The 26,735-nt window shown below is 36.8% G+C and overlaps 1 protein-coding gene across 1 annotated transcript; it reads left to right on the top strand.

The window, feature by feature from the left end:
* Nucleotides 1-241: 241 nt before the first annotated feature.
* On the top strand, nt 242-5,639 carry LOC130069824 (uncharacterized protein C1orf232). Its single transcript, XM_056233959.1, has 4 exons — nt 242-605; nt 2,938-3,015; nt 3,247-3,350; nt 5,038-5,639. The coding sequence occupies exons 1-4, from the start codon at nt 525-527 to the stop codon at nt 5,399-5,401; spliced, it is 627 nt and encodes a 208-aa protein (XP_056089934.1). The 5' UTR covers nt 242-524; the 3' UTR covers nt 5,402-5,639.
* The last annotated feature ends 21,096 nt before the right edge of the window (nt 5,640-26,735 follow it).

Genomic DNA, 26,735 nt, shown 5'->3' with positions numbered 1-26,735 from the left:
CATTCTGCAGGGTTAATGTTACACGGCCTGCTCTTCGTAAAGCAGCCAACAATGAAGGCTCAACTAATAGCAGAGCTGCTTGAAATATTCAGTAGGAAACCCACACCTGTTTCCAGGTAACCGATGCGGTGTGTGTGTGTGTGTGTGTGTGTGTGTGTGTGTGTGTGTGTGTGTGTGTGTGTGTGTGTGTGTGTGTGTGTGTGTGTGTGTGTGTGTGTGTGTGTGTGTGTGTGTGTGTGTGTGTGTGTGTGTGTGTGTGTGTGTGTGTGTTTGCGTTCACCTCTGCATCTGCCCCTGTCATCTACTGCACACTGAACTCAAGGACTCGACTAGCAGCCCGAATTGTCTTTTCATTCAAAGTGTCCGCATAAAGACAATGAGGAGAAGCTTGCTGAAAACTGATTGTCTTTTACAGATGGAACAGGAATATTGTTAGAGATTTAGATCTAAACTCAGGCTGGGTGGCTTAGAGATATCTCGGATTGTTTTTGTGCACATCTGAGGAGTTTTTGAAGGTGTCCGTCATGAATCCCATGTGGAAAGTCTATAAGAGTAAAGTCATGAAGACCCTCAACCCGGATCTGGACGAGGAACCGGTGGAAGAGGTACATCCCAGAACAGCAGCAGTGGTCAGATATGAGTGAAAATGCACTTTAAAACATATTTAGGCCTACAATCAAGATTTGTATTATGTATTTGAATTGCATATAAAATCCAAATTGCATCCATTTGGATTACAGCGTTTTAACATAAACAAACTACGAAACGTAATGTGATGCATATTTGTCATAATACATGGATGAAATGGGTAAGATTTGTGCACTCAAAAGTAATTTACCTATTTGCATCTATTTGGTTTTATTCACTTCATCATATTTTCAAAAGGCATTTGTTCATATTTCTTAGAATGTGTTTAATTTAATTTATTCAGTTAAAAAGTGTGAACATGGTTCAAATACGGTTGGCTGTTGAACAAGCAATCGATTAGTATGTTATAGAGATTGGATTTATTAAAAACCAATATAAACCTGGTTATTGTGTGTTTAAAACACATTACAGAAATCTTACTTAAAAGTTTAGTTTGTTTATGTTAAAGATATCCAAACGGATAGCATTTTTATATGCAATTCAGTTGCATAAATCTTGAATTTAGGCCTAAATATTTTTGAGTGTGTTTATTTGGCAAATATTTAACAGCTGTTTGTAATGAGCAAGATAAACCTAAAGTAATTGCTCTGAGTGAATCGACAAACATTTAAATTAGGAAAGAACAATTAAATCCTAAGTTTCAACTATATGGCAAATATTTATGCAGTTTTTCAATGACCAATGGCGATACCGATATCTAGAAAAGCAGGATTCCCAGTGGTGGATTTATATACATAACACAATTGTATTTATAATACATCAGTCGGTCCAGTATATCCTGGGCCTCTGAGTGATCGCATGAATATGCATGAATATGAATGCACGCTATCAGTGCTCAACGTTAGATTTCTCCCAACTTTACCAAAGAAATAATGTCACAAAATGTCTTAATCAAACACTTTAAGTGCATTGAGTGACATCCATATAAAATAAAGTAAAAGATCAAATAAGACCCAGCTAGGCTATATAAATTGCATCAATTATTAGTTTATTCTTGTCGATTCTTATTTGATTATAGACCGTTTTTTCCTCAGTTCCTGTACTATATGTTGAGTGGCTCGAGCATGTGTTTTTAAAGCACTAATGATGAATGCACTTTTGAGTTTCTGGATGCATTCGAATATTTGAAACATTCTTTCAACTATCTGATCAAGGGAAACCTTGCCCGCTTTTCAAAGGCCCTGTAACGGGATCTACAGGAGTCAGTGATAGGATTAGGATGGCATTCCAGTGGTTGACTGGAGACGGATAACATACTCTGGGTGTGTTGGACCTGTTGGCAGATTCCCCACAGTTCTCGCCTGTCTGTGAAACCTCTCGCTTACCAGTGTGAACTTGCATAGTTTCCGTAGTCTGCTACAACACACAACAATGCCAACAGATTACAGCATCGTATTCAAGATAAACATCGGATGCATGCTTTTATTTTCTTTCAGCGCTGACTCTTAAATGCATAAAGTAAATGCATGATGGGAGTTGCTCCAAATTCATAAAAGTAATTTAAAAGTATTGTATTGATTGTTTGCTGGTCTTAGCTGGCCACCAGGCAGATTTCCACTGGTCAAGCTGGAGTTTGATGGTTTTTACAGGGGCAATAATAGTATTATTTGACATTTTTGTTCATCCTTGCATTAAAGTCGGCATGGAGTAATACAGATTAGGCACATGAATTTAAAAATAAAATGATTATAAATCATTAATCATCAACAAATACTGCAATATTCCATAAAAAATAAGAATAGTCAATTTATTTCATGGTGACTTTAAAAGGACCTGCTGTAGTTTCACTAAACACCACAAGTTCATTCATGTATATGTAAGCACTGTAATAAGTGGTAATTGCAATTGCTACTTTAAAGAGCTATTTCTACCTGATTGATTTAACGCATAACAATTTGTTATGTTGGTATAAATCATTGTATTTAGGTGGATTCAATAATTAACTAAAACTAAACTAAACTAAAAAAAAAAAACATTTTGTTCAGTGTACAGTGTAATTATGTAAACTCACTTTATCTACTTTATTACAGTGATAACAGGAACATGGAAACAGCTCTAAAAGAAAACACCGTCATTGTTCAGCTGAAGTCAGCTCAGTGTTGATTCAGTTCCGTTGTAAAGATCATTATTAAATTAGTTCATTTCATATTTAAAGCAGTTCTGCAGAAAACGGCGATGTCATCGTCCAGCTCTGTTCAGTTCATATACAACAGTGTCAGTAGAGTCAGATCAATAATATTATAATATTAGTGTCCCCATTATAACTTTGTCTTTGATTAATATTTGAAGGTCAGTGATGCGGCTGAAGATATAATACCTATCCAGACTGATGAAGGACCCAATGCAATGACACAGCTGGCCAAGAGAGTAAGTTTTATTGAATAAATAAGATCAAATCTACTGCACACTGTAAGAGTGTGCTTCAAACACATGTGCAGGGTAAGTTCATATTTGTCCACTAACATAAAAAATTTGTTACACAATTTTTTTTAGATGAATTAGAGTATGTCACACTTCAGGGCATTTCATGTCAACAGCATATAGACATACTGATGTTTGTTGGTTTGAGTGTGTGAATGTGTGTGTATTCCTCCTCAGATGCAGGGAGCCGGAGCCAAAGGTTGGAAAAGTGTTTCGTCTCTATTCACCCAGGATGATGAACACCAACTTCTGGAGGCAGAGACCCAGCCGGCAGCAGATCAGTGAGTGTTGCGATGAAAAGACAAGTTTCCATCTTCCTACTTGAAAAGCCTGTTTTATTCACTAATTGTTCTGTATTAAAACTGCTTGCAGCAGACAGGGAAAATACAAGTACCATTTCACAGTTACACAAGAGCTAAAAATGGTCAAACATCTTACTTTTTTTGTGCGATTCATGCTACTGTTCAAAAGTTGGCACGATTTTTAAAAAAGTCTCTTCTGCTCACCATTTATTTGATCAAAAATACAGTAAAGGCAGTAATTTTGTGAAATATTATTACAATTTATAGCTGTGTTCTATTTTAAATATGTTTTAAAATGTAATTTATTCCTGTGATGCAAAGATTACTTTTTAGCATCATTACCGGTACTCCAGTCTTCAGTGTCCTTTTAATATGCTGATTTACATATAGAAACATTTCTGATTATTATCACCCAGCAAACAATTTTGCTTTTATAAGATGTCTAATAGCCGTCCAAACACAGCCCTAACGTCTATGCTGAAACAAGGCAACATTTGGGCTGTCAGTGACAATTTACTAGACATCTATCCATTGCCCAATAGGTTTAGGGGTAGGGTTAGGTAATAAAGTTTTTCGCGGACAAGTTCACTACTGTAAATGGATTTACAGTAGAGAACATTTACAGGCAAGGCAAGGCAATTTTTATTTATATAGCACGTTTCAGCAGTGATGCAATTCAAGGTGCTTTACAAAGTACAAAACATAAAATTTAAAAGCAACATTAAAAATAAGATTTACAATACAGTACAGTAAATAAATAAATAGGTTAAAAATAAGCAACATTAAATAAATAGGTCTTCAACCTTGATTTAAAAGAACTGCAAGTTGTTGCGAACTTACAGTTATCAGGAAGTTTATTCCAGATATGTGGCGCATAAAAACTGAACGCTGCTTCCCCCTTTTTAGATCTAATTCTGGGGACAACAAGCAGACCTGTCCCAGATGATCTGAGAGGTCTAGATGGTTCATAGCTTACAAGCAAGTCCGAAATATAACTAGGTCCTGAACCATTTAATGATTTATAAACCATTTATTTTCCTAATCCTTTGCTGTTTACAGTAACAAACTGTATCAACATTTTACAGTATCTTACAGTACATATTACAGTAAAATACTGTTCAAATGACAGAAACCAGTTACAGATGCTCAGGCTACCACAGAACATGTCAAAGAAATGAAACCAAACTCCTTGTCATCACCGTTGACTTTGCTTACATGGAATATCATACATCTCACAAGTTATTTTGGCTAAAACGACATGTAAACAAATTCAAGGTTATTTTGGCTAGAAGTGGGTTACTCATAGCCGGGCTATATCGGGTCTATAGTTAACCTACTCTGTGAAATGACAGCTATTCCTCGCTATAATGTTGAATTCATATGCAATGTTGAAATCAGTTGCGTTGTATTTTTGTAGAAAATGTGCTACATTTTTTTTCAGGATTCTTTGATGAAAAGAAAGTTCAAAAGAACCGCATTTCTTTTTAACCTTATAAATGCCTTAACTGTCCATTTTGATTTATTTAATGCATCCTCGCTGAATAAAAGGACTCAATTTCTTTGAACAGCAGTGGTTATGTTTCTTGCAAAAACCTTTATTTAAACAGAAAGAATGTAATTGCGAGTTGCTAGTAGGCCTATGTTGTTTCCTTTATCGTCCATACAGTCCATTGGCAGTGAAGCCGGAGGAGCCTCCACGACCCAACAAGCGAAACACTGGATTCTGGGATAACTTTTCCACTAAGTGGCAGCAGGCAGCTGCGATGAAGCAGGCGGAGGCCGAGGAGGCAGGAGGAGACGGCAGACAGGAGGAGGAGGAGGAGGAGAGCGGGGCGAGAGCTGAAGACGTCGAACACCAGGCCGGGCAGGAGGGAGAGGAGGAGGAGGAGGGAGATGGAGGCGCGGGGAACAGCTTCTCCAAGTACAGCACACTCGCAGGAGGGAGTGAAGACACACCGGCCTTCAAGTGGAACTTTGTCACCAGCAAACTGGCTGAGCTGAAGACCAAAAGCATGGCCAAAAGCAACTAGCCAACAGTGGTAGAGAACTAGAGAAGGGTTATCACAGTTCAGACCTCAGGGGCCACAGTGCTTCATATGAGCCTTATCGCACAGATGTGATCGCATTTCACCCGTTTAAAAGCAGCGACCGTGACCGACACTGTGGCCTCCTCTGGCCTGGACTGGTTGGCATTCGTGTGGGAACTGCCGGTTACGGGAAACTCGCACAAACGTCTGTTATTAAAGGTGATGTGTGTCATTTTTTGTGTGATAAAATACTGAATCTGCAGCAGAAATTGCATGCTTCACCTTTAACAAACACTGTAAAACATCAGGAAATTATGAGAGTTAAGTAACAATATCTGAAACATGTAGATGAACAGTTTATTTAACTTGATGAAAAAAGTTATAGCCCACAAATAAGTTAAAGTTAAGCTTATATAACAACTGTTTTCTTTTTGTCAAGTGAAATCAGTTCCCTACAAGCAAGGTTAAGCACAATAACACCCCATAAACAATTTATTTTAAATAATCATTATTTTTGCAAATCCATGTGGTTGAGCATAAATTACACACTTCACTTAAAAAAGCAACACTGTAAATTGAATTAGAGGAATGGTGTATATACTGTAGCAGGGAATGATGTCATAATGTGAATAAAAAGAAAATCCGCAGATTTATTTTCATTAATTTATGTAATAGGCATAAATTCCTTACAAGTAAGATTATGCCCAATAATATAAAGCCCATCATCAAGATGAAATGTGATCTGAAAAAACTAGTGGAACAATCTCACCTCAAAAAAAGAGTATATCAAATGATTGATTTTGCTATTTTATATAATAATATCATGTATACAACACTTTTTGTGTATTGTATATTTAGCAATGCAATTGTTAAAGTTGGGGAATCTCTCATTTAATTTAATTTTATTGGGTGAAGGTTTACAGAATACGTGTCCGGTGTAGTTTATGCAGTGTTCTGTCTGTTTCATAATGTTTCATAACTCCTGAAGTCCAATGTGATAAGTGTATTTTTACACAATATCTCAAAGGTGCTTTGTGTCTGCTGTCTGTTCAAAGTTTGCTCTCACATTGATTGATAAAAAATTTTCCCTGCTTTGATGTTTTATTTTATGATACAATAAAGTTATAATGCAAAAACATGTAATGAGATTTTAATATATTTCTGACTGTGTGGGTTTCCCTGCTGTTACCAGTAGTGAACAGCAGGAGTCAGTGCAGGCCATAGAAACCAAAGTGTTTATCCAGCTCACTAAAAAGAATCGGTTCAAAAGAACGATTCGCTCACGAACCGAACATCACCAGCTTGTTGCTGAGATGGTTTAGCTATAAACAGAAGCTATTCTATTCTACCTACAGCATGTGTTTTATTCACATACTCACTAGGTCTGCACAGCGTCTTTTTAAAGGGCGTATAACCGTTTTACAGCGCATTTGATCTAACGTTAGTCAAACCACCTTAAAAATCATAATAAATGAATGCGGCCTCCCTCAAACAATAACGTTGGTAAGTAAACATAATCTTTCTATCATTTTGTTTATGACAGGGTTTCCCTATTTTTATTGTACAACCAATAAACACCTAGTATTTTGGTGGAAACTGGTACATTCAGTGCCCTGTGCTTCATGGAGGACTCCATTAGCTCTCATTGTCTCTGATTCTGAGGCTGATGAATGCAGATCCATGAAGATCCATGAGACAGACTTGAACTCCTGTTTTTATTGTCTCACAGTAATATAACCCACTCTAAGCCTGTCATAACACATGGCTCCATGCAGGATCTGGATAGTTTATGGCCTGCGGCTCTGCTTTTCTCATACAGGTGATGTGAGAAGAGGTTGCAGGCGTGCACCAATAACTCATTACAGCAGACACAGAGATGATATGAATCTGGATGGATTGACTTTCAGTTTTAATGAAATCGCCCACATGCTGTCTCTATCTGTGTTCATGGTAACACTTATGTGTTAACTTTGTAACAAATGCAGCCAGTATGAACAAAAACATGTGATTTTATGAATTCAGTGATTTTATAGCATGAAGCGGATAGGTTATATTGTATAGTACTTTGAAGATTATCACCTGTTTTATAATACATCTACAGTATATCCTGCACTGCATTTTGGAACTAAAATCAATAGAGTATCGTGTGTCTGGAATGGATAGATCTTGTGGGGAAAAAAATTTGGACCATATTTTAAACATTGATTTAATGACAATTACACAAATTACAATCTGTTATGAAAAAAAAATCCTATAATATACTATCCAAATTTTATTTGTTGTACAACATTTATGCAGATTAATGAAATATATTTTTTATTTGTATTACAGTATTTTTTGTAATAATCTATTGAATAATGATGAGCATAATGAAGAATAATGCAAAATACACACACACACACATATAATTTGGGAGTTAAATGTGCTTAATTGTCGTGAACGTCGTAATGCATGCAAAAAAAGTATGTAATGTCATTATCATCATCATTTGTGTTTGCATACAACTGTCATTGTCTTAATGCACCACTATTGTAAAGCATCCTTAAGCTCTGGAATGGCTTAAATTAAAAATATTATTATTAAAAATAAGCTTTATTTATGCAAAATATTGCATTCATTGCAATATATGCTTTTGTTCTTTTACTTTGTGATTTTAGATGAAATAGGCATGCATTTCCTTCACATTCAGCCTAGAGTTTGTTGACGTCTCAGTCTTTTGTGAGGTAAGTCATCACCATGAGTGAAATTATAAGACACCCATATAATAAAACACATACCAGCTCAGCCCAGACTTTAGTCATCCGCACGTAAAACAGACAGACATGCCTGTTAGCACCTGTGGGTGACAGGGGCTCGTGACTCATCTGAGCAGGCAACGGGTCCATCTGGAAGATCCCCGCACAAACACATGCATATGCCTTTTACCTTAAACACAGAGCCGCCTGAGGCCAGGTGTAGGTTCCCATGATACAGAGACACACACAGACACAAATACAATTACTACGGTGAACAAATGTTAGCTGTGACAGAGGGAAGTGTTGACCTCCTCACCTGAGCTTCTTCTCTGATGTGGCACAATTGCCCATTTGTTATCGTTTGATGTCTGAGTGAAAGGCAACTGGACTATACTCTTTAGTGGCTTTCCTTTCAAATAAGCTGTAGCTGTGATTTTTTTAGGGAATAGCTGAACGTGGGAAGAAAATGTGTTGGTTATTTATGCAGCCTAGCCTCTAGGCCACAGGAGACGCGTCCTGAGAAACTCTCAGCTGTACTTTTCTGCTTGTTCATAGATTTCAGGAGATTACCGGCACTTTCATCCCCCCATATAATATACAAGCATAATGCGTACAGAAATTTTAGAAGTGTGGGGAAAGTAAAATAGCCTAGAGGTGCTTATGCATATGCTTTCCCATGAATCAAAAATATATTGAGATTTTCATATTAAAAGAAAGTAAATTACAAGAGGGAAAATTGGTTCTGAGAATGAATTTTGAGCCAATTTTAACATTATTACATGGACTAAAGGCCCATTCACACCAAGAACCATAACTATATTACTTATATTACACACTAACAAATGATAACATTCTGTTTATTGCAAGCACGCGCCGCGGTTTTGTCGTCTGTCGCTTTAAATGTTCGAACTCTTAAAGCAGGATAGATGATTGATCAGCTGGAAAAGATCGTTCGGAAAGTGATGCAATATCGTTTCTCTTTTCCGTTATTGTTATAGTTGTGGTGTAAACTTTTAGAACTTTTCGGATTTTTAGTACTATATTTTTATCGTTAAAGTTGTCCGAGTGACTACAGTGGCTCAATCTTAAGTTTATCAAGCGACGAGAATACTTTTTGTGCGCAAAAAACAAACAAAAATAACGACTTTATTCAACTATTCATTTCCTTCTCTGTGGGCCGTGAGATTTCACGTAGTGTAACAGCGCAGCGCTTCTGTGTTGTACGTCACACGTAGGCTCACTATTGGCCGACGCTGGTCATGTGTGTGATGTGTGTGACGTACAACACAGAAGCGCTGCGCAATATCACTACGTGAAATCTCAAGGCCCACAGAGAAGGAAATGAATAGTTGAATAAAGTCGTTATTTTTGTTTGTTTTTTGCGCACAAAAAGTATTCTCGTCGCTTGATAAACTTAAGATTGAGACACTGTAGTCACTCGGACTATTTTAACGATGTCTTTAATAACTTTTCTGGGCCGGCCAGTTTCGATCCCTTAAGAAGCCTATGGAGGAGTGATCCAGCTCTCAGATTTAATCCAAAATATCTTAATTTGTGTTACGAAGATGAACGAAAGTCTTACGGGGTTGGAACAACATGAGGGTGAGTAATTACTGACAGAATTTACATTTTGGGGTGAACTAACCCTTTAAGACTAAGTTATTTACATAAATGAAGAGAGGAAGTTATAGGCTGAAGAACAACTTGCGAAAGTGCGAATTGGCACAAACATGTCCTGGAGAAAAAAACTCTTCTGAAGCCTCTGCTTCTCTGGAAAATGTGACCTAGTTTACGTGCAAGAGAGCCGACAACGTTTCAAATTGATTTCTCGGTATGTTATTAGTCAATTTTTCTGTCATGGACGTCAGGCTCAGGAATACGCTTGAAGGGAAGTGAATGGGAATCATAGGAGGCCAGCTTTTTCCCCATGACACTCATTCACAAATCAATATTGATTTTGTTATTTGTGCATTGCCCATAAACATGAATATTGATGTGCTCTTATTACATGAAACATGTGAAACATGTCAGTGTTGTTTTTGAGTCAAAACTTAAACTGAAGTTAAGTTTCAGTCATTCAAATAAAGCTAAAATATGGAAAAACTCAAACCTAGACACTGAAATAGGCTAAATAGTTTTGAGTTTAAGTGCTAAAATAACTAAAACAAAAGTAAATTATTAAAAATTAAAAAATATAAATAAATACTATAATAGTACATAAATAATACTGGAACATGTACACGTGCTTAAAGCAATGAGATTTTGTGCATCGTGAATTGTTGCATTCTCTGAATTACCTGAAGAGGTGCTATAGCGAGATTTAAATTAAATTCTCTTCTTCTATCTGTTTTCTTTTACAGGTCAACTACTGTCATAGCAGAACAACAGTAGAGCAGGAGAATCTTACTGGCATTTGCATTTTTGTGCAAAGCATGTTTAAGGCCTGACATGTGAGCATTTTTAGTGAGCAGGTACAGGAATTGTTGCATGTGTTAAAGTTTGTTGTGTGTTTGTTGTGTGTTTGTTTATTGTATTTCAGGATGAGAGTGTGTCTTTGACCCTTCTCCCCAGTGCTTCAAATCCACGCTGGTGTCCATTTACTGTTTCTACAGCTGTTAGGGATGTTGTCTTTACTTTGCACCCGTGCTGCTAATATAGCTTCAAATCCCCTTCCCCCGGTTTCCTACAATCCTCTAAGAGTCAGAATGAGACCTAGAACAGCATGAGTCTCAAAGTGACAAGACTAGTGGCCATTTATTAAAAACCAGGAGGATAAAGGACAGGATAAAACTGAAAAATAATCCCAAACCAGTGACAGAAATAAACTTTCCCCCTTTAATTTGATTCCAGGGGCATTCTATTACCATTTTAAGGGCAAATTTTGCTAGCCTTTTTAAATATGTGTGTAATTTTTCATATAAATTCCTTAATTTATTCAATAAATGCAGTTTGAATAATAAGACACTATAGTGCTGATACCAATCAAATCTTCACTGTCATTCATAAATCCTCTCCCGTGGCCTCTTAGGATAGTAAAGTGTCCATCGTATGCTCACTTCAGAATATGGCCGGAAGTAGTCGGTCATCTGGGGACTTGTTGCTTACTTTTATAAATACTGTGAATTCAGACATACTTCTTTTGTCACACACAGTTTTTCGCCTACTTTATAGCAGGGAAGTATGCGATTCCGGACGCAGCCATTTATATACTCACTCAACCGATTCGTTTGATTGAGAATCATTTAGGAACGAGGCAAGTTATGAATGGCTTATGGAATCATTGACTCACTTGATTTGCTGAAAAACGCTGAACGAAACATTCGCCCCTGTGTGTTGATTGGAGATGCAACTGTTGCGGCTTTGTTTGGATTTTTTTTTGTTTTTTTTGGCAAAATAGGGAAAAACTTAGCCTGGATGCCAGCCCGAACCCCGCCCACAACATTTTTTGGTCGGGAAGTTCGGTCTGGACTCGATCCATTGAGGAGTAATTATGATCGGTTCAGAAATCATCGGGCCAATCAAATTGCCAGGGCGGGCTTTATACGATGATGGACAGATGATCTGCAGTTACGTAATCATCCCATTATCAAAGAGCGCTTGGGTTGAACTGATTTCCCTCAAAGATGGCCGCCGCTGGAGAACTGAGATGTATAGATTCCGCTATCGCGTCTGTTGTAAAAGAAATCGACAGCGCATTCATTTTAAAAGACGAACAGAGAACTGCAATCAAGGCATTTGTCGATCGGAAAGATGTGTTTGCCGTCCTTCCTACGGGATTCGGCAAAAGTTTATTTTATCAGCTGGCTCCGATGGTCCCTAAGAAGATGGGACGCAATGAAAGCCCTGCGGTCGTTGTGGTTTCTCCTTTGGTCGCACTCATGGAGGACCAAGTAAAAGAAGCAACACTCATTATTTAACTACTTCTTCCAGCGTGCGTGTAGTTGAGTTCTGTTCGGTTCTGTTGACAACTTTGCGTAGCTCATAAAAAAAAAACACTTACTGCGTTGCTCTGATTGGTTGTAGGTCTATCCAATTTTAGTGCAGAGTTTTGTTTTTTCCTGGTTCGGTTAAGACACGCCTCATAATCAAAGCCCTATGGAGCAGTATCAGACTCACATTCTGACTAGTATATGAGTATGACGAAGTCAGGCTAGGAAAAACATTCTAAATGTACGTCATTTAATATAAACTTATTACCATTGGATAAAGCTATATAAAAAATAGTGATGATCCTAAAAGGAGGACAATGGCTTGGCATTTGCAAACCAGACTGTCCAACCTAAAACGTGTCGGATGGCCATCCTAGACAGGACTAAAAGACTTCTTTATGCTTATATACACCGTACTTGGCAGTGCCTGGCGCTGCACGGCCTTTAACAGAGGGAAGATCTCAACTATCTGCCTCTATTTTCACCGTGATCTGCTCAGGGTCAAACATCCCCTCCTGTCCGGCCTGTCAGCAACAAGTCATTACAAACAGAGTTCCTCATGACATTCCTCTGGGCGTAAGCTCCCATGTGTGTGTTTGAAGAGCCAGCCTGTGCGTGTTTGCAAACTCAGCAGTGAATTAGGGTTACTTTGATATGAAAATCACCTTAGGATGTTTATTTTAAAAAGTTAGAAGACAGTTCACATCTGATATCCTCAGTAGAAATCGCCATAATTAGCCATTTTTGTCCAGGTGTCTGACAAAGCCCCCGCTCAGCGCCTCTGGTGACAGCAGCCTGTTGTTTGTGTCCTAGACAGATTATATTGAGATAACAGGTCTTTTTTTCGATGTGGCTGGTATGATTGACTTAGAGCTTTTAAGTGTTTGTGGTGTTTTCCCCCACAGGGTAACTGACCCTGAAGTAATACACACAGAGCTCAGTTTAGCTGTTCAAAGGCGGCTCATTTTACTTCAATAACCCTTAGAGACCAAATGCATTCCTAAATATTTTCTCTCTTTTTCTCTAACAACATAAATTCGAACAATCATACCTTAAATGTGACATTTTAAGCTGTTTTATTCTTTAAAAACATAAAACGGAGGGACGTACTTCTGTGTCGAACTGACCAGGGTTAAATACAAGGGTGTAAATGTATGAGCTTGAGCTTTATAGCCTACCTTACATAGAAACTACTTTTTTTTTTTTAAAGCAGCTTGGAAATTCATGTTTGAAGTATAGCTGTAACTTATGTTGTAGATTAAAACAAAACGTGAAGGTGTCTTCGAGAAGTAATGTTAACCTCAGAAATGCCCAGACATCACAATTATAAATAAGCACAAATGTAGGTATCCTGTAAAGCGGGTCACGTCACTTCTGGTTCAGGTCTTTAGAGCCTTTTTACCCAAGATTCCTCCATAGGAGCGAGCAAAGATCAGCATTAAAAATGTCCGTCACACATGTAGAGTGATATCTAAAAGTTTTTTTTTTTTTTTTTTTTTTTAGCAAAGTTCTAAATCTACATATCTTTGAAGACTGTAATGCAGGTAAAATATATTTATACTAAAATAGAAAAAAAAAACGAACTTAAAGGTGCTCTAAGCGATGTCATGTGTTTTTTAGGCCAAAACATTTTTTGTCACATACAGCAAACATCTCCTCACTATCCGCTGGCTGCCTGTCCCCTGAACACACTGTAAAGAAACGCGATCTCTGTAGACAGCCCATGCTTCACAAACAGCAACAAAAACAAACTGCAGCGACCCGCTCCCCAAAACATAAAAAAACTGTTCCAGCCAATGACCGACAAGAAGGGTTTGGGGGTGTGGTTTGGGGGGTTAGTGTGCGGATGAGGAGGAGGGAGGGTCTAGCTAGCCTCCGTTTTGTTTGACAATAGTTCGAACGTCAACAAGAAGTGACGTCACCCAGGATCGCTTAGAGAACCTTTAACAGTGCAGAAAAACACTAACAGAAGTACCATGGCTTTACCATATTAGTTTTTTGTTTTGTTTTTTGTTGCCAATGTGGCTCCTATGAAATATTTTCAAATTTTAACCTGCTGTTTTATGTCGTTTTAAACAATATGTTACATAATTATTACTAATATCATTGTTGTTAATAATTATAAGGTATTAGTTTGTTTTAAACGACTTTGCTACAATAGGCCTGTGATGGTTAAAGACAGCTGGTTCTCAGACATACACAATCATGTACATATTTCCATATTGCCTAAGGTGCGTCGACGATGGGTTTTTGTGAAACTAATTTCAAAACTATGAAAGCAAAGCCTCATTTCTCTACAGGATATTGGTTGCTTGCAATGAATTCTTACTCAGACTGCTAATGAATTCCTGCAAGCTTGTTGCCTAGTGCCTATATAGGCTGGATTCAAAGAACAACGTTTATATTAAACTCTGTATTTAAATGTAAGCATGCATTGACCAAGTGGGATTTTTAAAATGATGTTTCTTAAAAGTAAGCGCAATTATCATGCATATATTTTAGTATGTACCTTCATTATGGAGCTTGTGATGGCAGATCACTAGGTTTTGGAATAAAGCTGATGTCTATCTCATTATACAGAGCAAATGGACCACATTTTGATGAGCAAGTCACCTGTTTCGCCCTGTAGCTGCCACAGTTGAAAGGTAAAATCTCATTCGTCATGGCCCAAATGGCACTGTGAATCCATTATGCAATTCTAAACATGTTCTGATTGTGATGAAGCGTGTTGCTCTAGGTGTCTGCCATCAGGGGGTTTGTTTCAAGCTCTGCTCTGTGGCGGAGGGACGTACTTCTGTGTCACGCTGACCAGGGTTAAATACAGAACTGCTCACCCCAAAAACTGTGGGCGAGGTCACACCCCAACGAGTCTTTGATGCGTCTTTGCTCATTTGAGCGCTACAGATTCTGCGAGTGCAAGCAGGGACACACATGTGCACACAAACAAACACAGATGGTCTTTTCCCTTGGAAAACATATGGACTTTTCCCAGGTCTTGGAGCTAAACTGGCTAATTCCCCCTATCTCCTGTCCATCTGATTTAACCTTTCCAGAAGTACCTGATCCCCGGAGAAAAACCCTTAAAGCCCAGCGTGACCGCCCTTTAGACTGTGGGAACTGCACTGTTGACTCTTGCCCCATAAAAACTGCTTGCAATTACAGAGAGAAGGACAACCAGATGTAAATGAGAGGAAGTCCAGCGGCCCATCACTGCCCAGTGCTTTATAATCAAACTCGGCAGACTTTGAGGTCAGTAGGAATGGGCGATAGCTTTTATTTTATTTTTGATCCCATTCCATGTACTATGAAGGCTGACATCGCTTTATATAATATATTGCTAAAGTGTTGATACCTATTTTAAATGTTAAAAGTTTTTTTTTTTTTATTGGAAATTAAATCCATTTAACATAAAAAAAATTGATTATTGTAATATTTTAATTGAATCAATTTTTACAATAATCATAGATCATGGTCAGTCCTTTAACTTCATATCATAAGATTCAACAACTTCGAAGCTTGAAATTATGCGCAAATTATCATCCTAAATAAATAAAAGCATTAGTAAAAGAATCTCACTATTCTTTCTGTTTAACAGTATTGTAAGTACACTATCTGTTTTTGGTAAAATAAAGTAGTACTTTTTATTCATTAAGTACACATTAAATTGATCAAAAGTGACAGTTAAAACATTTATAATGTTGCAAAATATTTTTTATCTCAAATAAAGGCTGTTCTTTTGAACTTTGAACAGCATATTTATTAGAATGATTTCTGAAGGGTCACGTGACACTGAAGACTGGAGTAATGGCAGGGATGTTTGGGATGTTCATGTTTGACCGACAAACGCTCGTTATCTGATCATTAACAGTTAACCGACAAAATTATGTTAAATTACAATTATTTTAGAATGGATACGTGTCTGAGACCCATTATAAATAAATTAGTTTTGTTCAGTTTTACATGCACAAATAGCAGCTTAAACAACATGAGGATTCATACATCGTCACACCACGCACATTCAGCTCTTCTGTGAATGGAGAAAAACAGAATTAAAAAATATATATAAAAGGAATAAATATATGCAAAATATATTTCACTTAAATACAGATTAACAAAATGAAAGAAAAAAAAGTAGTAGACTATACGCTGAGTTTTGATGATCTTCTGTGACGTGCTCCACAAACTTAATGGGAAGGAAATTTGGACGGCAGAAAGCGGCATCCGGTTTGTTTTAGTTATTTTGCAAAAGCACAATGATTTGTTTTTAGTGTGAATGTACACAAATAAAAACAGACCATTTACAGTTTCCGATAATGCCTCTTATCTGTATGACCATAAATTATGAGTATTTTAAGTTGTTTCCACTATTATAATGAGACAAAATCAGTTGGCATTGTGTCGTGGAAGTCTATAGCCTACTATATGATGTTTTATTAACAAAGTTCGGGAGGAGCACGTTCAGATTATTAACACGTGTGGAGAGCACTCAACAATCAATGATAACAGGTGTATATATATAGACTCAGCAGTCTCACCTCAATCCATTGACAGTTTAGCAGAACCCCTCCACCCCTTCTCCACTCTTCCAGTCCTAACGTTTACATACGGGGGGAGTGCTCTGGGTTGAACAAGTGTGAACTCGTGAAAGTCTAGTGATGTAATGTGTGTGTCCTGGGAATGGGAATCCTCAGGTGCCGCTGCACTCGCTGTCTCCTCGTGGAAAGGTGAAGTAGAGGCTCTTTTTCCTTCTCGCTCAAGAACAATGAACTTTGTGCACTCGCCATTGTCACCGCATGTTAATGAACTCTCATGCACAAAGAAAATGACAGCGTAGACTACGCACATCATGTTAATCAAACCAGTAAGTTTGAAAACAGCCGTTGCATTTGACCGTGCAGCATTGGTCAGACATGTAGATTATGCCTCGGGCCCCTCGTGCCTGCGCTACTGGCCTCAAAGCTCCTTTACCAAGATGCCTTTTGAAACTCCATCATTGTACATGAAACATTTGCGCATATGTTTTGAGAAAAAAAGCAAATCTGACTCGAAACAGTTGGGAAAAGAAGAAGGCATGGCATTTGAAATAACGTGTTCATGGTTCAGTACACTTGAAAACGTATATTGCGTTGAACATGGAATAAACATGGCACAGCTGTTGGCCTGATGTTCCTCCTGGTTTGCCTCAGTGTAATTCGATCACTTCACCGGCGGCAGCACTCGATCACAGACCTGGACGTTCATCCGCCTGGTAGCAGAGATCTTTGATTTTTTTTTTTACAATCAGGGATTATATTAATTTACCGCAAACATGGAACACAGTAATGTGATGGATTTATTTGTAATGAAATTTCCTTGGAGAGCTTATACACAAACTTTAACAAGATGGCAGTGGGTCGCTTGTACAGAGACCTTAAGCATCACATTACTGTCGAGACCTTTTACCCTCAATAACACAAGAGTCTGTATCTTACTGACTGTAGACTCTCCAACACGGCTTTCCTCTCTCCAGATTCACAGCTCCAAACTCTCCCAACGCACGCTAACAACATTATTGCTTTTGTTGGTCCTGTTGGTGTTTGTGCCTCTGCAGCATGTTGTAAATGTGTCTTTTTGAGTAACATTTGTAGAAATATATATTTATATATGGTATAAATATGAATAATATTAAAATTAAAATAGATGGATGGATGGATGGATGGATAGATTTATATGTCAGGTATAACAGATAGTCAGGTTTATATGTAAATAAAAAAAATAAACATATATTTAATTTAGAAAAATGTGTCATTTTGTTACACTGAGACCTGAGGGTTGAATGAATTTTTATTCAGATATTTTATTATAAATAGTCCAAAAATCTAACGTTGTGAGCTGCAAAACCTAAAATAGAAAAAAAGGCCAACTTCTGTCATGTTTACCTGTGATTTTCCACCAAACACTTTCTGACCTTCATTCTCAGGTCCTGATGTCAGGAGGTCATAAAAAGAGCCGTAATTCACATGTTCCCACAGAGCCCCTCTCTCTCTCTCTCTCTCTCTCTCTCTCTCTCTCTCTCTCTCTCTCTCTCTCTCTCTCTCTCTCTCTCTCTCTCTCTCTCTCTCTCTCTCTCTCTCTCTCTCTCTCTCTCTCTCTCTCTCTCTCTCTCTCTCTCTCTCTCTCTCTCTCTCTCTCTCTCTCTCTCTCTCTCTCTCTCTCTCTCTCTCTCTCTCTCTCTCTCTCTCTCTCTCTCTCTCTCTCTGACCCCACAGAAGGAAGGTTACGCCTGAGAAACTGAAGTGAAAAGGCCTGTCCTCTGATTTATGACCTTCTGCTGCCATCGGATCTTCTCCTGCACCGAGATGTTTTTTTGTGAAGCACCGAAACAGACCCTCCCAGAAACCCCCAAGAGTTTTAGGTTTCCAAAGCCCATCGAAGTAAGTTGCGAAGCTTTCACACACGTGCAACGATTGCCATGATTTTGGGAACTTAATTTAACACTGATAATTTGAATATGATGATGATGATGAATTTTATTTATAATACACTATACATTTGACATCAAATCTCAAAGTGCTTACAAAATCAAAAAATCAAAACAAATACGCAGACACTTAAAAATACTTAAAAATACTTTTAAAAAATGGGTATTTTAAATTACAAGATTTTAGGTTAAAATACACTACTGTTATCAAAGATTTTAAATAAATGCTGTTATTTTGAACGTTGTATTCACACTCTAAAAAACGCTGGGTTGTTTTAACCCAATTTTAAATCAAATATGGACAAACCCAAAAGTTGGGATAAAAAATTTAATTTAAAAATGTTTAAATTGAATTTAAAAATGTAATCCAGCCATGGGGGTTGTCCATATTTGACCCAAAGGTGGGGGTGAAACAACACAGCATTTTTTTTAGAGTGCATCAAAGAATCTTGAAAAAAAAATTCTACAAAATATGAAGAAGCACCACAACTGTTTTCAACATTGATAATGATAAGAAATGTTTGTTGAGCAGCAAATCATCATATCAGAATGATTTCTGAAGGATCATGTAATGTAAGTAATGATGCTGAAAATTCAGCTTTGATCACAGGAATAAATTACATTTTAAAACACATCCACATAGAAAACAGCTATTTTTAAATAGTAATAATATTTCACAATATTGTTGTTTTTACTATATATTTGATAAAATAAATGCAAGCTACATTTTAAAATCTTACCAATCCCACATTGTTGAATGGTAGTGTTTATATGAATAGATATCAGTACCATTTATTTAGTTCTTGTGAAAGTCTTTGGAAAGTCAATACTATAATGTGTCCAATACAAAATAAAAAGATAAATGTCACTCGTGGTTCCTGTCTGAGGATGTTTTCTCTATTTTTAGGTTCAATGTTTCTTTGGCAGGTGTGCATGTCTGTATTTCTTCCTGTTGTAATTCTGTGCTCTGTTTAGCTTTGTTATTTTACTCCTCCATCCTTCCTCCACAACACTACAACACCATTATCATGCATTATTTGCATCTGGATTATCTTGCGACTGCAGTCGTCATCATGTCGTGGTGTGTTTATGCCGAAGGAGGGACGGATCACTCCGGCCTGTTCTCCGTCCTGACTCATGCACGGCTCTGGCAGATTGGAGCTGCTGGCCCAGAAGAATTAGGCCAGATTTGCCACACTTCACAACCCCAGCCGGGCCTGATGCACATTCCCTCCAAATGCACGAGGGCGATTGGGAACAGAGTCTCATTATACCACCGTGGCACAATGAGAGTGGAAATCTTGGCACGCTCCTTCCTTACAAACCCAAAAGCCTTTTCAGACAGAGTTCAGATGTGTGTAGTCTTCGTCTGATGAATGCTTTGTAGGCTCCTCAGACTGTGTAATTGTGCTTTTACAGTGCTTACAAGACCACCCACGACACCACAGCATCAAGACCCAAACCTAAACTTACTTAAACATGATCACTGTTCTCCTGCACACAGGGGCTGTTTCCTTCAGGAAATGCAAATCTACATTTTCATCTGCTTTAGTTTTTTTAAAGGAAAGACATTTCTTCTGCTTTTAAACAAACGCAACATGAATGTAAGTGTGTCAGCTGTGTGCACTACTGTATAAGCATTACTTTTTCATCGGGAAGTTTTTCATCCTACAGGCATATTTGAGCAAAACAAACTTTGTGAAGTTGCGAGTTAAACTTGGGGAGTTTTGTACTCTTTATTGTAATTATTTCATTTTATTGTTAATATATAAGTACAAATAACATTATTTTTCTCCATCTTTTTCTAGATTTTTTTTTTTTTGCATTTGCATATAAAATCATTCAAATTAAGCAATAATTTATGCTTTCGTTGATGCCACATGTCAGTAGGTTTTCAATTTGTATATAATATTTTGCAATAAACACCAAATATATTGTTACTTACACAATTATGTAAAATAGTCTTATATTGTTCTAATAGATTGATGGATAGATAGACAGGCAGATATATAGATAGACAGACAGATATATAGATAGACAGACATAAATATAGATAGATATAGACAGACAGATATATAGATAGACAGACAGATATATATATATATATATATATATATATATATATATATATATATATATATATATATATATATATATATATGAAGAGTTCAGATGCAAAAGCCTCTAAGTGCCATTTGAAATTTTATTCTAGAATGATAATTTTTATCAAGCTTGTATATTTAAGTTCAGTAATTTCACTTAAATGGCAATGAAGATTACCTATTAATTGTCATTTAAGTGAAATTACTGAACTTAAATATACAAGCTTGATAAAAATTATCATTCTAGAATAAAATTTCAAATGGCACTTAGAGGCTTTTGCATCTGAACTCTTCATATATAGATAGACAGATATGTCAGACAGATATATAGATAGATAGACAGGCAGATATATAGATAGATAGACAAATATATAGATAGACACAGATATAAATATATAGATAGACAGATATTTCGACAGACAGATATATGGATAGATAGACAGGCAGATATATAGATAGATAGACAAATCTATATATAGACAGATAGATATATCTATAGATAGACAGATATATAGATAGACAGACAGACAGATATATAGATAGATAGACAGGCAGATATATATATATATATAGATAGACAGATATATAGATAGATAGACAGGCATATATATAGATAGATAGACAGACAGATATATAGACATAGATATATACAGATAGACAGATATTCAAAGTTCTGGCATGTAACTCTAGATGGCGCAGGCTAATAGGTCCTTTTACTCACTTGTTCATAATCACATCTATAGGGCGCAGCTGATTGGTTCCTGCCGTATCAGTAGAGCTCTCTACTTAACCATCAAATCCTTAGTAGCATTTGCCTTAGCAGTGCAGTGCGCTTTCAGAAACCCTCCACTTCCCCAGCTCCACCTGTACCTCCACAGATTGATAGATAGATAGATAGACAGACAGACAGACAGACAGACAGATATATAGATAGATTTTTAGTATATTAAAATAAGTGTTGAGTCAATCTGTTGTGGCAAAAATGCACCACTGACATCACACACTTAGAGATAATGTTGGAGGACCGAGACAAGGATTGCAAACATGATCTCTCTACCCGTCCCGTCCCCCACAGCAGCTGCCCGAGGGTGATGTCTGTGTACGAGGGAGGAGAGGAGCTGTTTGATAGCCAAACGTGTTAAAAAAACTATATATACAGGACCAAAAACAGGATGCACAGCAGGCTAGAGTGTTTGGATGTCAGGAAGACGACTGCTGTTTCATTCACACATGTATCTGACGGAAGAGAGGAAAGAGAGAGGTGGGGAGGAAGAGGGTAACCTGATCAGCCCGGCAAAATAGAAAAGACTTCTTTTTGTAGGTTTTAACCCTCAGAAATCCCAACACAGATGATGTATGTTTATTCAATGCCCAAAAGTGTGTTTTTAAGAAGCTAATGGTTGTGCTCGTCACATTTATGCATGTCTTGTTTTGATTTTTAAATCTGGCAACAGTGATTCTGAGGGTTAAAATCAACATGCAATAAAAATGGATCCTATTTACTTAAACACATTCCTGGTCTTACTGTGCACAATTTATTGGTGTATTTTATGTAATAATAATTAATAATAATCATGAAATTGTCTTCAAAATCTTTCATTTAAATGTTAAAATTGCACCATCTCTGAAATGACTTTTCTTTTTGGATTGTAGTCATCATGAAGCTGTTTTAGTTCTCAGCTCATCCCCTCCTCCAATCACCTGAGTCCATTCATATATGTAAACGACCACTTTTGATCGTCCAATCAAATCCTGTTGGGAAATAAAACAAGTCCCGCCCCTAAAATTTTCACACTGAATATCCTGTTTTACTTGGAAATGTCACATTATGTAAGTAAAATGGGTTACAAAGAGTTTTTTTCCATGTTGATGTGGTGCATTGTTGCATTTCACTGAAGTGTATGTGTTGTGCGATGCGAATGCTTTCAGAATAACAGGCACTTGAGCTTCAGCCTGGTGGAGAGAGACAAGAAAGTAGCAGGATTTGACTGAGGTGAGATTCAAATGAAGAGTGGTTCAAAATAATGTAGATTTATAGTTTCCCATTTTGCACAAAAGTTGTTTAGCAACTGAGTTGTGTGTTTTTAACAACATTGAAGACTAGAAAGAAATCTAAGACTGACAAGTGTGTAATCATCAGCTCTGTACTAGCATGCAGCTCTCACTTTGATTTATAGCATTACACAGTTGCACCATGCAATCATTTTTATTTCCACTGACATCATCCACAGGGTTTCCTCACCTTCTACACTTCTCTGGTTTGGGAAATATGACACAACCCATCGAGGCTTTTGTCTGTGATTACTGAATAATGATTTAAAATATTAATCTTACAGACTGCACTTATACCAAGAGCAATTTCTATATACACAGCAAAAACGTCAGTGTTATTTCAACTCCCATAGTGTTAAATTTAACACTTTCACAGAGTTTATATAATTCTCACCCGTCCAGAGTTAAATTAACACTTTGGATAGTGATAATATTTTAACTCCATAATAGTGTTAAAAGGTGTTATTTCTTAACACATTTATGAGTAATTTTTACACTACACATGTGTTATTCCTTGGTGTTAATTCCTAACATTCAGTCACACTTTAATAGTATTTTTAACTCTTAATCGTGTTACTCCCTTACTCTTAAAAGTGTTAATTTAAATAATTCTGTGTTATTATAATAACACTAGTGTATTCAAGATAGTTGTTACATACAATGTTCTGAAAATGTCTTTTCACCATAGGAAAAAAATAAACGTACAAAGAATTCAACTTTTTTTTTTAATAAAGGCAAAATATCCAAGCACCATACAATTGAACTATGCACATTTACATAGAAAATAATGGTACAATGTAAAGGCTATCATCTTTACCATAAGCACTTTGTAAGTCAAAAGGCTTATAAATTTGAAGAGAGTCTGCTTTCATCACATCCATTTCATCACTTTCGAACATATAGTATGAAAGTGCTCATTAAAATGGTCAACCATAAGCTTGTTCATTATGAAGTAAATCACACTGTTGACTAAAAGCATTTTTTTTAATTCTGCAAAAAACAGGCATTTCCTGTTCTGTGCTACTGCAAATGACTAACCCGGCTCTGTACTGATCTTTACCCAGTTAGTAGAGAAGATGTCTTTGGCTTCAGCGGGAAGAGCTTGGGCAAACATTTCACCATTTTCCTCATTGTCCACATTAAATGTTTTCAAAGGTCCGTACTCAACATGGTTCAAAGGAGATGTTTCCCAATTAGATGCTATGGACATTTGATGTTTTTTGGCAAGTGATACTGTGATGTTCTTGAAGTTTTTAAGTGTGCTCTTGAAAACCCTGTGTTTTGCCTCGAATCTCATACTCCACATATCTATTAATGGTTAAATTTTTCTAATACAAGACGGGTAATGTAACACAAAATGATGTTTAGGAATCAGATTCCTACTTGGATACAAGTGTTCTCAAGTTTCTCAGCAGCTTTTAGAAGTCGGCACAGCTCATTTGTCGGAGTCAGTTGTTTGGCCTCTTTGATGACTTGAATGAGGTGTCCCACTTCTCAAGCATCTTGAAGGCCATTTCAGCACCAAACAGCAGCAGGAAGTCTTGATTCACCTGTTGATTATACACACACAAGCATATATATGAGGCTAGAGCTCAGTGCATTGGTGTGCTTAGTGATTTTTTTTTTTTTTATATCAGTGTGTGGTATATTAAACCAGTTTAAATCAAATTAAAGATTTTGGGGAAAAAGAACACAGTAAATAAGCCAGGAAGATAAATGATTGTGTATTTTCATGGCTAACATCCCACAAAACACTGGTTATTGAATACTTAAGTTTAACCCTTCAGAGTCTTGGGCTATTTTGGCCCTTTTTGAGTACTTTTTAATTTTTTAATTTTGCGACATAAACAAATGTTTACCATACTAATTTTTGGTATCATTTTTTTCAGCACATCATCACCTATATGACCAGACAATTAGTTTTTCACTTTGGTCTACTGTATCAACATACTGGACCCAAAATCACACAAAAAACACAAAATCCGAATAGAAAAATTATAGCTTTTCTACTACAAAAAACACAAACATGCTCAATGAAGCATTTTAAAAGGTTTAAAATGTAGACACAAGTTGTAAATGTCAACAAATACAGGTACAATTCAGATATAATCAAGCTATATACAAAAAAAAATATGATTTACAAAAAAAGCGGGTGTAGCCATAGGCTTTTTTTTCTTTCTTTTTAGCTTTGCCACTTTAAAAAAAAAGTGCACACAATTCTACAGAGAGCTATATTTAAGGCCTTCCATTCCCAGAGTATGAGGGCTCCCAAATAGTGCTAATACAACATAAAAAAAGGTAAAATTGAGATAAAATCAAACTATATACAGCAAAAAGCAGGTGTGGCAATAGGCATTTTTTCTTTTCTTTTTTGCTTAGAAACTCTACAAAACACTTAATGTACAATTACACAGACAGCTACATTACAGGGCTTTCATTCCTTGAGTAAGAGGGGTTCCTCAATAGTGCAAATATACCATACTAAAGGTAAAATGAACACAAAATCAAACTATACATACAACAAATATCAGGTGTGTTTTTCTTTTTCTTTTTTTCATCTGTGCCACTCCTCAAAACAGTTTATCTAAATCTACTCCTAAACTACTCCTAAACTACTCCTAAACGATCTACACTATTCAAACTACTCTCAAAATCTACTCAAACTAGCAATAATATCTCTCTCTCTATATATAACGTATATATGTCTCTCTTTATCTACTCCGTAAATCTCCTGCCTTTCAATTTCGCGTCTTTGCTCAGTTGGCTCCTCCTCCATTCCGTAAAATGTGCAGCCTGAAGAGCAGAGTCAGCAGATTCACACGTTTTTCTCCGTTTTGTTTTATGACAAAAATCGACAAAGTTATTAGAATAAATGCAACGTCTGTCACATCCCATCTAGCGTTCTTTTACGAACGCGTCAATATACACGTCAATTTTTTTATATAAAGTTTAAATGATCATATCTCCGTTTTTACGTGGTCTATCAACACAAAACAAAAAGAAAAATAGAATTTCAAGCCAGCACTTTCGACAGAAGTGGACGGCAGCGCTCAAAGTGACTTTGTTTTTATGCTTCGACGTCTTAAACTGGGCATGTGATTTGATCACGCCGGCGTGATCAGCGACCCCGAAGAGTTAAATAAAAGAAATATACAACTCACCAGTCCTTTGACATCCAAAAAGCGTGGAAATGTTTTGAAGACATCTGTGCTTCTTTGTGGGTCATGCACTAGGTCCTGACGATGTTGAAATGTCATCTTCATCTTCTGAAATACACTTGCTTCATCAGGAGAGTGAACAAGAAATGAAATGGCCTCCCTGCAGGCATCTCCATCTAGTTGCTCAGGCAGTGTGGTTGCTGATCTTCGGTGCTTTGGTCCTTGTGGTTGATACACCGAGGCTTCCTTGACTGGCCGTTTTCCTGTAGTCCTGGAAATGGTTTTGAGGCGCCATGCTAAATATCCAGTGCCCTTTTCCCCATCATAGAAATGCTCCTGTTACATTTAAATGAATAAACACAAATAAATCACAAAATGATCTTACAGAAAGTGCAGATGCAGCATTGTGAAACAAAAGAACAATTACTTATTTAATGGATTTTCTTTTTTCAAATTAATTTGCAATATCCTTATAACCCAAGTAATTTCAAATCAGGGCACTATTATCGATATTGTTGTTGAATTATCAAATCTTTTCACTTTTATAAGCAACTGTAATTACTTTATAATGAAAACTACAACACCAACGCCCTTTTCTGTAAATTGGGTGCTGTGTTTTCTTAAGGTTTTAAACTTACATAGCCATTTGGAGAAAAAGGATCCTTCAGTGAGGGAAAGAGAGTAATAATTCCCAGGGCATACTTCTGCTGACGGGAAGGAAACCTGCTATAGAGTGAAGAAAGTCAATCTTTAATAATTCCTCTTTATATAGTACAATAAACATTAGTTATATTATTACAAGATTACATCCTTTTTTTAAATTCCTTTGTAATAAAAACCTTTTTAAATCTTACCCATGTCTCTCAGTCATATCACTCGGCAATAGGTTGACAAGCTGTCT

Source organism: Rhinichthys klamathensis, unplaced genomic scaffold (assembly GCF_029890125.1).
Source record: "Rhinichthys klamathensis goyatoka isolate OS25496 unplaced genomic scaffold, OSU_Roscu_1.1 h1tg000385l_1, whole genome shotgun sequence".
NCBI lineage: Eukaryota > Metazoa > Chordata > Actinopteri > Cypriniformes > Leuciscidae > Rhinichthys > Rhinichthys klamathensis.
This window is presented reverse-complemented; position numbering and strand designations above follow the sequence as displayed.

What these genes read in the sequence shown, in the direction of transcription:
- LOC130069824 (XM_056233959.1), top strand. Translation starts at nt 525, where the DNA reads ATGAATCCCATGTGGAAAGTCTATAAGAGTAAAGTCATGAAGACCCTC. An exon ending in ACGAGGAACCGGTGGAAGAG is followed by an intron (nt 606 to 2,937) that starts GTACATCCCAGA and finishes TAATATTTGAAG; the next exon opens with GTCAGTGATGCGGCTGAAGA. An exon ending in TGACACAGCTGGCCAAGAGA is followed by an intron (nt 3,016 to 3,246) that starts GTAAGTTTTATT and finishes ATTCCTCCTCAG; the next exon opens with ATGCAGGGAGCCGGAGCCAA.